The sequence below is a fragment of the Tachyglossus aculeatus genome, chromosome 8, assembly GCF_015852505.1.
Source record: "Tachyglossus aculeatus isolate mTacAcu1 chromosome 8, mTacAcu1.pri, whole genome shotgun sequence".
In the NCBI taxonomy this organism is placed as follows: domain Eukaryota; kingdom Metazoa; phylum Chordata; class Mammalia; order Monotremata; family Tachyglossidae; genus Tachyglossus; species Tachyglossus aculeatus.
Genome location: NC_052073.1, coordinates 358,943 through 373,393, shown reverse-complemented (window position 1 = coordinate 373,393; position 14,451 = coordinate 358,943). Strand labels below are relative to the sequence as shown.

Here is a 14,451-nt window from a genome sequence, read left to right as displayed (position 1 = left end):
TGCCCAGGTGCTTAGTACAATGCGTGGCACATAGTAAGTGCTTCACAAATACTATTAAAAAAACCAACAACAAACAAAAACAGCACACACAAACACTCACACTCAAAGGCGGCCACATGGCTCTCTTTGTAATGGCCAACAACCAGGGTTAAAATATGTATCTAATGTCCTGGTTTTACCATGAGTAGCATTCTCTTGGATTGTTATAGTTTAATTGGTGGTTCTGTCTGAAGTTTTGCAGTTTGCAGACTTTAGATTATTTTACAAGTGTTCACTTCTGTTGTGTTTTGCAGAGCTATTTGCAGACTTTTGAAATATCCACTTACTGGATATCACCACAACAGACAGTATGAGCATATGAAAATAATGGGCTTGCAAGCCATCTTCCTGCTGGTTTTTATTTGGCTAATTTTTTCATTAGAAGGACCCCATCAAATCCTGTAACTTGAACCCCAAATTTAGGGATGGGTTTAAAAACCCATTTTTGTTCTTGTTTAAACTGGCTTAAGTAAAATTAGGAATAGAAACAAGAGAAGTATATTATCCTTATATTATCTAGAAATTTTGGAAATCTAAGTTCCCCCTTCTGATGGGAACTCAGTGTGGCCTAGTGGAAAAAGCATGGCCAGATCCACCACTTGTCTGCTGCATGGGCAAGTCATTTAAGTTTTCTGTGACTCAGTTCCCTTGTCTGCAAAATGGGGATTCAATACCGCCTTTCCCTCCTACTTAGTCTGTGAGCCCCAAGTGGGACCTAGCTCTCTTTGTTGTTGAATTGTACTTTCTAAGCACTTTGTACAGTGCTCTGCACACAGTAAACACTCAATAAATATGATTGAATGAATGAATGATTATCTTGTATGTACCCCAGTGCTTAGTACAGTGCTTGGCACATAGTAAGTGCTTAACAAATACCACAATTATTATTGATGATAATGAGGATGTTCTTGATTAAACACTCACTCCAAGAGCTGTGCCTGGGAAGGATACAAGATAACACAGTCCCTGTTCCTTATGGAGTTCACAGTGGAAGGGGGAGGGAGAACAAGTATTTTATTCCTATTTTACAGAGGTGGAAATTGAGGCTCAGAAAAGTAAAGTGACTTTTCTGAGGTCACACAGCAGGTCAGTGGTAGAATTGGAATTATTAATCAATCAGTGGTATTTATCGAGTGCTTACTGTGTGCAGAGCACTGTACTGAGTGCTTGGACAGTACAGTGCAATAGAGTCGGTAGACCCGATCCCTGCCCACAAGGAGTTTACAGTTACAGGGGGCGACGGACATTCAGATAGATTAGAGAGAGGGGGAATAGTAGAGTATAGGAATATTTACATAAGTACTGTGGGACGAGAGGGGAGTGTTAAAGTACTTAAGGGAATCACAGCCAAGTTCATAATTGATACAGAGGGTAGGGTGGACAGGGGAAATAAGGGACTTAATTTGTAAAGTCTTCTTGGAGGAGGTGTGATTTTAAGAGGGTTTTGAAGGTGGGAACAGCGGTGGTAAGTTGGAGCTCCAGGCCCGAGGGAGAATGTGGGCCAACGGTCAGTGATGGGATAGTTGAGATCGAAGTACAGAGAATAGATTGGTGTTAGAGGAGCGGAGGTTATGTTGTAGAAGCAGGAAATCAAGGAGGTAAGATATAATAATAACTGTGGGGAGAGAGCTGATTGAGGGCCTTAAAACTGGTGGTAAGGAGTTTCTGTTTGATGTAGAGGTGGATTAGCAACCACTGGAGTTCTTGAGGAGTAGGGATTCCAGGATTGAGGGGTTTTTCAGAAGAACGATCCCGGGGGACAGAAGGGAGTGTGGACTGGAGAAAGGAAAGCTAGGATGCAGAGAGGTCAGCGAAGAGGCTGATTCAGTACTCAAGGTGAGAAATGAGTGCTTGGATCAGCATGGTAGCAGTTTGGAGAGAAAAGGGTGAATTCTAGAGATTTTGTATTGGTAGAGCTGATAAGATTTCAGGAAAGATTGAATGTGTGGGTTGAATGAGAGAGATGAGTTGAGGATAATGCCAGGGTTTCAGGCTTGTGAGACAAGGAGGTAGGGTGCTCTCTCATGGGAAAGTCACAGGGAGGACAGGGTTTGGGTGGGAAAATGAGGATTATGTCCAACCTGACTAGCTTGTATCTTCCCCAGCTTTTAGTGGGGAACGCCGGTGTGCAAGCAGAGTGCACAAAGAAATGGTAGAATTTAAGAGTCCAAAGTCTGCAAACTCTTGGGACGCATTCAAATGAGAAGTAGCATGGCCTAGTAGAAAGAGCATGGGCCTGGGAGCCAGGGGACCTGGGTTCTAATTCTGACTCCACTGCTTGTCTGCTGTGTGATCTTGGACAAGTCACTTAACTTCTCTGTGCCTCAGTTTCCTCAACTGTAAAATGGGGATTCAATACCTGTTCTCCTTCCCACTTAGACTCTGAGCCCCGTGCGGGACAGAGACTATGTCCAACCCGATTAACCTGCACCTCCCCTAGTGCTTAGAACAGTGTTTGACACACGGCAAGCGCTTAACAAATACCATTACAAAAAAAAAAAGAACCTAGGGGGTCCAGAGTCAGAGTTGGGTCCAGCTGGGGAAAGAGCTGTTGCAGAGTTGGGGAAAGAGCTGTTGCAGAGTTTGGCAAAGCCCACGTCCGTCTCGGAAACCGGAGAGCAGTTTTATTGAAAACATTGCGTGCTAAGTCAGTAGGTCTGATTCCCTTTGGAGGAAGCTCCGAGAATCGGTTTTGGGTGAAATGGTTTCCTTGAGGATTTCTGAAATGAGCTCGCCCAAGTTTCTGCATGAGTGTGCCTTGGCTGCAGCTACGGGGGCCAGCAGTAATCTGCCCGTGTTTCCGGAAAGGGAGCATCGGGGGCCTGTGTGCGGGGAGGAGAGCCCCGGCCGGCTCTATCGGTTTCCTGATTCTTCCCGAGGGCTTGTCAATTGATGTTCCGGAAGTGTTTTAGGGCCTCTCCCCGGCGGCCGTGGGGCATTTGACTGGCCGACCGCCTGAGAGCGGAGGGCTCCTTCCCTTCGCAGGTGCTCGGGACGTTCTGGGGGTTGGCTATTGACACTGGGATGTTTTCCTGAGGCTCACTGACCCACCTCGGGCCGGCTTTATAAGCTGCAGCAATCCCTTTCACATGGATCACTCTTGTCTCTGGGGAGTTTAGTGTGTTTCTTTGGTGTGTGAGGCTTCCAGCCTCCCTGGGGAGCAAGAAGTGTGAGGGGCCAGCGATCAAGGCTGGAGAAAGGGCTGCAGGGCTACCGCCTGGGGCAGGGCCAAAGGGAGGGCCACTCTGCCAGCTCTGTTCTGACCCACTTTGTTGGCCCAGTCTGGCTCTCTGCCCAATCTGGCTCTCTATCTGGGAAGCCCAAGGGGAAAGTCCAGGGGAAGGACCAGATTCTCATTAGGCTTTTCAGACTAGGCAGGGGTCCATCCTGACTGTTCCCTGCCATAGGGTCTGTCCCTGCTAGGATAGTGTGGGGGTCCAGGTTGACCATTCCCCCAAGAGGGTCCAGCCTCCTTTGGTGCCACAGACCACAGGTCAAGCTATCTCCCAGCAAAACTGCTGCTTCAGGATAGCCCCTCCAATCGACACTTTCCCAGGAAAGTGGCTTCATTTCAGTCCAGTGACTGTGGGCTTTGCCCTGCCCTGGGAGTGCTCTTGGCCAGATAACAGGATGCCCAGATGGTGGGCCTGGCTTTGCCACTCCCCCTCGGCCTCACAGTTCCCAGTGGGGAGACAGAGGCTCTGGCTCTCAGAGCTGCTTTCCTGGGTGAGTGCGTGTGGGCGTCGGCTGGGTGCTGGACGCCGTTTTCCCAGAAGGGGCAACAAAGACTTTTACCTTTCCTCTAGAGTCCATCGTGGGTCTGCCTAGGCACTCCAGAAGCCTGCTCAGTGCCTGCTGTCTCTCTCCTTTCCAGGTGAGAGTGTCAGGGGGCCCAGAAGAGCAGTCTGGAGACATTGACCTGCCCCGGCTTGGTCTGCTGTGAATGGTTCAGAGATTCCCTGCAAGCCCCACCCCCTCATTGGGCTGCCTCACCTCAATCTTCTTGCTCCCAGCTGTCATTCATTCGTTCATTCAATCGTATTTATTGAGCGCTTTCTGTGTACTAAATGCGTGGAAAGTACAATTCGGCAACAGATAGAAACATTCCCTGCTCAACAATGGACTCACTCATGAGCTCCTCACTACTGTCACTGCCCGCCCTTGCTAAGGGATTTCGGCCCTCAGCCCAGTACCTCTCTCCCTCCCCCTCCTCGACTCTCACCTTGTGGCCATTGTTCATTCTGTCGTCTAGGAACACTTCAGCCTCAGGAACCTGACAGGGATGAACTGCCTGGTGGACGGGAACATCCCTGCCAGCTCTGGGCTCTCCAGCTCCAGTGCCTTAGTCTGCTGTGCCGGGCTCGTGGCCGTCACTGCTTACGGATTGACCCTCTCCAAGGTAACTCGGGGTAGTGGCCCCCTCTCCCCTACCCTGGACTCATGCCCCAAGCAGTCTGCGGCCGACCCCTGAGGGGAAAGCGCCCGCCTCGCCTGAAGCTGGTGGCACCCGTCACCCACCACCCGGCTTCCTGGGACCGACGTTTCAATTGATCAAACACCATCACTCTTAAATCAACCCCAAGGTAGCCCTTGCTACCTCCAGGCCCTGGGGCTGAACCGACTGTGGCTCTGGGCATTGAGAGGTTCAGTGGATTAGCTGTAGGGTTTGGCTGCATGGGGCTCTTTTCTTGCCACCTCGTTAACAGGTTCAGTCTGGAGTGAGAAATTTCAGGCCTTGTGGCCATGCCTGCTTAACTTCACCCCAAACCTTAAATTTTAAACCTTGACAGCTGTGGGCAGGGTGGGGCCAGGCCAGGCGAGAAAGAGGCTGAACAGAGTATCAGTTGCTGCCAGCAGTTTGGCCTCTGAAATCAATTTGGTTCAGGTTGCATTATGGAGACGGAACCGTTCGGGACAGGACACATAAAACCGAGGCCAGGTCAGACAGCTTGAATTTAACTACTTGGCATACATGCATCTCCACCCCCACCCCAGCTCAGATCAGGTGAGCCAGTTTGAACTTGGAGCCGCTGGGCTCGGGTCTGTAGTGAAGGCTCTTGCCGGACCTGGCACCAGGTGGCCGACCCAAGACCAGCTCCCTTCGGAGCATACTAAATCCCAATTCTCCCTCCCAGAACTCCCTCTGGGAGTCTGCCATGAACAGGAATTGTGTCAGGCCAGCAAGGGGCTGCTTTGCTCGCTACCCACCGCTCCCCTCCCACCTTTCTGGCCTACCACCCCTTCAGCCCCATGTGGAGGTTTGTTTTATTTAGTTGTTAATTGGGTAGCCCCTCCTGGTGCTTCTAGTCTTCCTGGTGCCTTGGGGTAGCCAGCCAGTTGCACACGGTCACCAGTCAGTGTGGGGTAGAGCCGTGGTCTTTCTATTTGAACCCCAACACCTCACGTGTCACGGGGGGCCCCCACATGCCACAGTAGTCAGATTTGGCGAAAGGTCTCCCTGTCCCCCTTCAGGCTTGACTTTACCGACGACTTCTCCAGCTTCGTTCTGTCCTTCCACATTGCAAGGACTGGAGCGACCAGCTGCGGTGCCGCTTTGGGCAGAGTGTGGTTCGGCCTTGGGGCAGATTCAGTCTTCCCCACTGCACCCTAGAGAGCAGCGCTACCTTTAGCCAAGTTGCTGTAGCATGTGCAGGGGACAAAGGCTGTGAGATGCGGCGGATTAGAAGAGCTGGACTCTGACCCTTCGTCTCCTGGGAGACCTGGGGCTAATCTCATCATCTCTCTGGGCTTCAGTCTGCTCCTCTGACAACCGGGGATGCCAAGAGCTTCCCCTTCTAGGCCTACAAGGGATTGGTGTCCCCTTCAACTCTTTGAAAATTGGCCCAAAGCTGGAGAGAAGAGGCGGGCTGGGAGGAAAACATAAGGAAGTCAATCAATTAATAAATCCTATTTATAGGGCACTTACTGTTTGCAGAGCACTGTGCTAAACACTTGGGACAGTACAGTACACTAGAGTGGGTAGACATGATCCCTGCCCACAAGGAGCTTCCAGTCTATGAGGAAAGGAAGGGAAGTCAGCTGATGAGTGAGAAGAGGTTTCATTCATTCATTCATTCAATCGTATTTATTGAGCTCTTACTGTGTGCAGAGCACTGTACTAAGCGCTTGGGAAGTACAAGTTGGCAACATATAGAGACGGTCCCTACCCAACAGTGGGCTCACAGTCTAGAAGGGGGAGACAGAGAACAAAACAAAACATATTGGATTCCGAGGTGTTGGGAATAGAAACTGGGGTAGACCCAGCACTTGAAACAGAAAGATGAGAAGGCAGAGTGGGTGGACCGGTGGATACTTGGGTGCCAACTGTGGATCCTCAGAAAGCTGCTGTAGAATGTTTGGCTCCAGGTGGCTGGACTGGGTGAGCATGAGGTCATGAGTCCTTACAACTGGAACACACCCCAAAGGCAGGAAGGGAAAATGGAAATGAGCAATAATTTTCCGAGACCAAGTCTGGGCTTGTGGAATGAGTGGCTTCCTGTGGGCTGATGGGCTGGCCCGTTACAGCTGCCAGTGTGGCCTCTTGGGGGTCTGGTGATTTAGTGTCATGTGCCCTGGCTCTGAGCAATTGCCATTGAAGGCTGCTTTGTGTTCGGGGCAGTGGGTAGGCTTGAGAGGTCTGTGTTCTGCCTGGAAATAGGGCAGAGAATTGTGTGAACACACAGCACTACCTGAAGAGCATCCAGTGGTTGCCTAGCCACCTCCGCATCACACAGAAACTCTCTTTCCTGTCGGCTTTAAAGAATTCAATCACCTTGTCCCCTCCTGTCTTACCTTGCCGATTTCCTACTACAACCCAACTTATTCACTTCGCTCCTCTAACGCCAATCTGTTCACTGTACCTCGATCAGCATCATTGTCGATGGTATTTATTGAGCACTTACTATGTGCAGAGCACTGTACTAAGGGCTTGGGAGAGGACAGTACAACAGAGTTGATAGACACGTTCCCTGCCCACAATGAGCTTACAGTGCAGAGGGAGAGACAGACACTAATACAAATAATTTATAGTATATAAATTAAAGGCATGTACAAAAATGCTTTGGGGGTCTCATCTTCCTCGCCACCAACCCCTTCCCCACATCCTGTCTCTGGCCTGCAAATCCCTCCTCCCATTTCGTATCTGACAGACGATCACGCTCCACAACCTTCAAAACCTTATTAAAATCACGTCTCCTCCAGGGGCCTTCCTTGACTAACCCCTCATTTCCCCATCCTATGAGAAGCAGCATGGCTCAGTGGAAAGAGCATGGGCTTTGGAGTCAGAGGTCATGGGTTCAAATGCCGGCTCTACCACCCGTCAGCTGTGTGACTTTGGGTAAGTCACTTAACTTCTCTGTGCCTCAGTTACCTCATCTGTAAAATGGGGATTAAGACTGTGAGTCCCACGTGGGACAACCTGATTACCTTGTAACCTTCCCAGCGCTTAGAACAGTGCTTTGCACATAGTAAGCACTTAATAAATGCCATCATTATTATTATTATTCACTGCCCGCCACCGTATCGCCTACACATTTATATCTGAACCCTTTAAGCACTTTGATTCCGTAGCCCCACAGCATTGCATGCACAAGTTTACCTTCTGCCATTTCCCCCATCTGTAATTTATTTTAATGTGTGTCTCCTCATCTAGATTGTAAACCTGGGGAGCAGCAGGAATAGTGTCAGAAGTGGAGAAGGGGTAGAGAGCCTTGAAGGAAGCCAGGGTTTTAGGGGGTGGGGTGGGGCTGGGAGGAATGCAAAGGAAGCACTTTGATTCCCCAGCCCTGCAGCATTAGCGTGCGCAAGTTTACCTTTTGCCATTTCCCCATCTGTAATTTATTTTAATGTGTGTCTCCCCATCCAGATTGTAAACCTGGGGAGCAGCAGGAGTAGTGTCAGAAGTGGAGAGGGGGTAGAGAGCCTTGAAGGAAGCCAGGGGTTGCGGGGTGGGAGGAATGCACAGCCTGTCCCTCCCTGGCAGGTATAGGGACCGTCCCCTGCCCTGGAGGCCCCGCAGGCTGAGAAGGCCAGAGGGCCACCTGCTGCTTGACAAGTAGAGGCGCTTGTCACTTCTTGGCCATCTACGTTTGACTGAGCTTCTAGCTTCTGCGTCCAGTCGCCAGAGTGTGTGTGCACTCGTGTCTCTCTCCACTTCAATCCATACTTCATGCTGCTGCCCGGATTATCTTTGTCCAGAAACGCTCTGGGCATATCACTCCCCTCCTCAAAAATCTCCAGTGGCTACCAAGCAATCTGCGCATCAGGCAGAAACTCCTCACCCTGGGCTTCAAGGCTCTCCATCACCTCGCCCCCTCCTACCTCACCTCCCTTCTCTCCTTCTACAGCCCAGTCCGCACCCTCCGCTCCTCCACCGCTGATCTCCTCACCGTACCTCGCTCTCGCCTGTCCCGCCATCGACCCCCGGCCCACGTCATCCCCCGGGCCTGGAATGCCCTCCCTCTGCCCATCCGCCAAGCTAGCTCTCCTGAGAGCTGCTGAGAGCTCACCTCCTCCAGGAGGCCTTCCCGGACTGAGCCCCTTCCTTCCTCTCCCCCTCGTCCCCCTCTCCATCCCCCCATCTTACCTCCTTCCCTTCCCCACAGCACCTGTATATATGTATATATGCTTGTACATATTTTTTACTCTATTTATTTATTTATTTATTTATTTTATTTGTACATATCTATTCTATTTATTTTATTTTGTTAGTATGTTTGGTTTTGTTCTCTGTCTCCCCCTTTTAGACTGTGAGCCCACTGTTGGGTAGGGACTGTCTCTACATGTTGCCAACTTGTACTTCCCAAGCGCTTAGTACAGTGCTCTGCACATAGTATGCGCTCAATAAATACGATTGATGATGATGATGCACATGCGGTCAGGCCTGATTTCTGGAAAGGAGAGCGCTGCAGGCCGGACTGCAGGTCACGCCCACGTCCGCCAGGTGGCGCTCCTCGCGACAGGGTGGGTGTCCGCGCACGCGCGGTCAGAGCTGCTTTCTGGGAAAGAGCCCGCCTCAGGCCGAGCTGCAAGGCATAACGGTGTCCACCAGGTGGCGCCCCCCAAGAGCGGCCGGGTGCGCATCTTCCGCGGCCCGAAGGAGGCGTGAAACGACCCGGCCGGAGGGAGAATGACACCTGCCTCCTCACCCACCCTACCTGCCTCACCCACCCTACCTGCCCCTTCCTTATTTCGGGGCTCAGTGGAAAGAGCACGGGCTTTGGAGTCAGAGGTCATGGGTTTGAATCCCGCTTCACCACTTGTCAGCTGTGAGACCTTGGACAAGCCACTTAACTTCTCTGTGCCTCAGTTACCTCATCTGTAAAATGGGATTAAGACTGTGAGCCCCACGTGGGACAACCTGATCACCTTGTATCCCCCCAGCGCTTAGAATCAATCAATCAATCGTATTTATTGAGCGCTTACTATGTGCAGAGCACTGTACTAAGCGCTTGGGAAGTACAAATTGGCATCACATAGAGACAGTCCCTACCCAACAGTGGGCTCACAGTCTAAAAGGGGGAGACAGAGAACAGAACCAAACATACCAACAAAATAAAATAAGTAGGATAGAAATGTACAAGTAAAATAAATAAATAAATAAATAAATAGAGTAATAAATATGTACAACCATATATACATATATACAGGTGCTGTGGGGAAGGGAAGGAGGTAAGACAGGGGGATGGAGAGGGGGACGAGGGGGAGAGGAAAGAAGGGGCTGAGTGTGGGAAGGCCTCCTGGAGGAGGTGAGCTCTCAGCAGGGCCTTGAAGGGAGGAAGAGAGCTAGCTTGGCGGATGGGCAGAGGGAGGGCATTCCAGGCCCGGGGGATGACGTGGGCCGGGGGTCGATGGCGGGACAGGTGAGAGCGAGGTACGGTGAGGAGATTAGCGGTGGAGGAGCGGAGGGTGCGGGCTGGGCAGTAGAAGGAGAGAAGGGAGGTGAGGTAGGAGGGGGCGAGGTGATGGAGAGCCTTGAAGCCCAGGGTGAGGAGTTTCTGCCTGATGCGCAGATTGATCGGTAGCCATTGGAGGTTTTTGAGAAGGGGAGTAATATGTCCAGAGCGTTTCTGGACAAAGATAATCCGGGCAGCAGCATGAAGTATGGATTGAAGTGGAGAGAGACACGAAGATGGGAGATCAGAGAGAAGGCGGATGCAGTAGTCCAGACGGGATAGGATGAGAGCTTGAATTAGCAGGGTAGCGGTTTGGATGGAGAGGAATGGGCAGATCTTGGCAATGTTGTGGAGCTGAGACCGGCAGGTTTTGGTGACGGCTTGGATGTGAGGGGTGAATGAGAGAGCGGAGTCGAGGATGACACCAAGGTTGCGGGCTTGTGAGACGGGAAGGATGGTAGTGCCGTCAACAGAGATGGGAAAGTCAGGGAGAGGACAAGGTTTGGGAGGGAAGACAACAGTGCTTTGCACATAGTAAGCACTTAATAAATACCATTATTATTATTATTATTATTATTATTATTTATTAAGCGCTTAATAAATGTCATTATTATTAGAGAAGCAGCGTGGTTCAGTGGAAAGAGCACGGGCTTTGGAGTCAGAGGTCTTGGGTTCAAATCCCAGCTCCGCCAATTGTCAGCTGGGTGACTTTGGGCAAGTCACTTCACTTCTCTGGGCCTCAGTTACCTCATCTGTAAAATGGGATTAAGACTGTGAGCCCCACGTGGGACAACCTGACCACCTTGTGTCCCCCCAGCGCTTGGAACAGTGCTTTGCACATAGTAAGTGCTTAATAAATGCCATTATTATTATTATTATTATTATTTATTAAGCACTTAATAAATGCCATTATTATTAGAGAAGCAGCGTGGTTCAGTGGAAAGAGCACGGGCTTTGGAGTCAGAGGTCATGGGTTCAAATCCCAGCTCCGCCAATTGTCAGCTGGGTGACTTTGGGCAAGTCACTTCACTTCTCTGAGCCTCAGTTACCTCAACTGTAAAATAGGGATTAAGACTGTGAGCCCCCCGTGGGACAACCTGATCACCTTGTAACCTCCCCAGCGCTTAGAACAGTGCTTTGTACATAGTAAGCGCTTAATAAATGCCATCATTATTTATTGTTATTATTCCTGGTGGGAGAAGCCGTTTAGGTGGGAGGAAAAATGAGAGAATATGGTTCCCGGCCACCCCTGCCCTGATGCAGAGTGAGCTTGGTCCATAAAATAGCCCTGACCCACTGTTTCCCACCTGGGGGTCTGTGGGTTCATAGCACCCTTCAGCAGCTCCCAACCACAGCCTGCACCCAACTGCAGTAGCACCTCCAGTGAATCAAGATGGGCCTACACACAAGACACAAACACAAACACACATACACCCTGGATCCAAGGGTCCAGAATCTTTCATTATTTCTTGAGAAGTGCTAAGCTACTTTTTTTGCGGTTTATCTCTTGAAAGCCACATGAAATTGGTTCTTTAGCTGAGTCCTAAGTAAGTTTCGTGAGCCAGCTGGGTAGGTGCCTAGTCACTCCGAGTGCAGGGCAGCACTGGTTCAGGGCTGGGGGGTTGGGGGGTGGCAGCGGAGAGAGCATTGGGGCGTGTGGGGCATGGTTTGATTTCCTGTTGGCACAATCATTCTGTAAACTGGCTGACTGTCTGAGTGATGTACCCAAACTGTGTCACGGGTCTGCCTGACCCTTGGAAGTGCTTCTCAGGGGCTGGGAGCTTGCAAGCTCAGGGGAACACCTGGGCAGACCAGCTATGATCCTTCATTCAATCGTATTTATTGAGCGCTCACTGTGTGCAGAGCACTGTACTAAGCGCTTGGGAAGTACAAGTATAGAGACTGTCCCTACCCAACAGCAGGCTCACAGTCTAGGAGAATCAATCCTCCTTTTCCCAGCCCTGCCTTCCCATCAGCCATCATCCCCCATCTCCATCCCTGCTGCTTGGGGAGATCGCCTGCCACCCCCACCTCACTGGTTCTCTGTTCTTCCTCATCTTTCACTTCTCATGCTTCCCACTTGCCTTCATCCCTGCCCTTTCTGCAATGGCCCTTCCTTGTACTGGCCCCATCCCCACCATTATTCTGTTCTACAGCCGACACTGGTGGAACTGTGCAAGAACTGGACATGGCACCCGAGTGGGGTCCAGGTCTCACGGCTATAGTGAAGATTGGGCACCACGACTACAGCTCTGTAGACCTTCATTTAGGTTCTGTGTGGCAGTCTCCCAAAAATCGGGCTGGTCGTCTGGCCTCGGTTTTCTCTTTCCCCATTGCTTTGCCGTTCAGCATGTGGACTCGGCATTGGCCTTGGGTTAGTTGTGGGTATGGCTTTCCCAGTGCCGGCTGACGCATCAATCTTCAGATTGATGTTCAATCCACAGTGCCCGGTTGATTGAGAAAAGTGGTTTCCAGTCAGATTTTTTTTAATGATATTTAAGTGCTTACTATGTGTCAGGCAGTGTGGGGTAGATACTAGCTAATCAGGTTGGACGCAGTCCCCATCCCACATGGGGCTCACAGTCTTAATCCCCATTTTACAGATGAGGCAACTGAAGCACAGAGAAGTTGAGTGACTTGCCCCAGGTCACATAGCAGACAAGTGGTAGAGCAGGAATTAGAACCCAGGTCCTCTGATTCTTAGGCCTGTGCTCTATCCCCGTGTCTGACCCGGCCAGCCGCCCCCTCCCATACCAGTCTCAGAATTTTAATGGACTTTTTAGGGTGGGCCAAATGGCTGAGCATTGTCTGGAGTGCAGAGCTGCCTGAGGTAGCAGCTGCTTTCAAGAGGCTGTTGCTGCCTGAAGTGAGGGTCTGGCTATGGGCCCTGCACTTTCCCGTCACCGGGCCCCTCTGGGTTCTGAGGCCGCTTTGTGATTCTGGGAACAATTGGTAGACGATACCATTCAGGAGTCAATGTGGGGGGCGTCTGGTGGGGATCTTGTTGGATGCATAGACCCAGGGAGAGGAAGAGATCCCCAGTCATTCTGCGGAGGTCAGGGAGGAAGCGGAGGCTAAGTGTAGTCAGATCCTGTGACACCATTGGCTGTTGGGTTCAGGAGGGCATGGGCGTTGGGGAATGTCTTCAGCAGGGTGTATTCGCTCTGACCTGAGGGACGTACAGGAGGCATCCTGGAGGCTTCTTTTTGTCCCCCGGGTCCTTGAGTGGGCCCTTCACCCATCTGCAAACTTTGCCTGCCTTCTTCTGAGTCCTTAATCTAGCCATCTGTATCAAGGATTTAGATATATAAAAGTAACTCTTAGAAGAATCGTAGATTAGATTCACAAAGTGTATTAGGGTTAGCTCCTTGCCCCCGCCCCCTTGTCCTCGCCTCCAGCTGCCAGTTCCTCTGGCCTTGGGGCCCTTGGATCCTGGGCCCCCTCAATTTTGGAGCCCCATGGCTCCCAGTCCCAGGCCAGCAGGTTGGAGCGTTGGCCAGAAGCCCCAATCCTGAGCAAATGGCCTGTTGCTCTGGGGCTTCACCGTTGGAGGTTGGGACCCCAGAGCTTGGGCCAGGGTCCTCGCTGCCCTGCCTAGGTGGGATTTGGTGATCCAGGTAGGTCTGTGCTGGTCAGTGCTGGCCAGCCCCAGCAGATGCAGTACAGCCCTAGGCCTGGCTCCATTTATGGCCCATCGGGGCGGCAGGCTTGCCACTGACTCCGGGAAACCGCGCCTTAACTAATGATTTCCAGATTGGCCGCGTTTGGGCGGAGGGAGAGGCCCTGGGCTCCTGCTCCAGGCAGACTGTGCTGCTCAATCGGCTGTTGGGGGCTCGGCAGGGGCCCGGGGGCGGCACAAGATGGATGCGGATGGACATGGGACAGCTCCCCTGCTTCCAGTGGTTGGGCCAGGGCAGAAGGTGGGGGATGATGCTTGTCCAGTCCCCCGGGTTTTCCCCCAGAGCCGGACCTGGCCTGGGTGGTCCTGGAGCAGCGGGATGGGGGCGTTTATTGGCTGGGCTTTCCCAGGCCCGCTGGCCTCCGGCCACATCTCTGAGCATGGTGGAAAGAGGTTTTGTACTTGCCCTTCCTTGAGCTGTCCAGATAGTGCATCTTGTTGCTGGAAAGCTTGAGCCTCTTCCATCACTGCCGTCACCTAGGGCTAACTTTGCGGGTCCTCTGGCCTGGTCGCGCCAGGGCGCAGACCGACATCCCTCATCTCTCCTCTCCTCCCTCTTCTCTCCTCTCCTCTCCTCCCTCACGCCTTTCCTCCCTCCTTCCAGGCACCTGATTTATGGACTTTATCTGCTCCCCGACACTCCACCGCTGCCGCTGGGTGGGCTGTTTTATGTCACTCCTTCGGTGGTTATTTTATTTAAGTCACAGGACCAGCAGCCCAGGCTGTGGGTCCAGCTCTGACTTTGCTTGTGGCCAGAACCCCATGGACTGTCCTGAAGAGTCTGGACTCTGCTTTTCCCCCTGTCCACCCTCCCACCCAGATGACCTCCAGCCCTTGTCC

The 14,451-nt window shown here is 51.7% G+C and overlaps 1 protein-coding gene across 1 annotated transcript in view; it reads left to right on the top strand.

The window, feature by feature from the left end:
• The window catches only part of GALK2 (galactokinase 2), a 48,419-nt gene that overhangs the window by 17,331 nt on the left and 16,637 nt on the right, over window positions 1-14,451 (top strand). Inside the window, exon 5 of the mRNA XM_038750310.1 lies at window positions 4,292-4,438. Coding sequence (XP_038606238.1) covers window positions 4,292-4,438 — 147 coding nt within the window. The remainder of the gene's footprint in view (window positions 1-4,291; window positions 4,439-14,451) is intronic.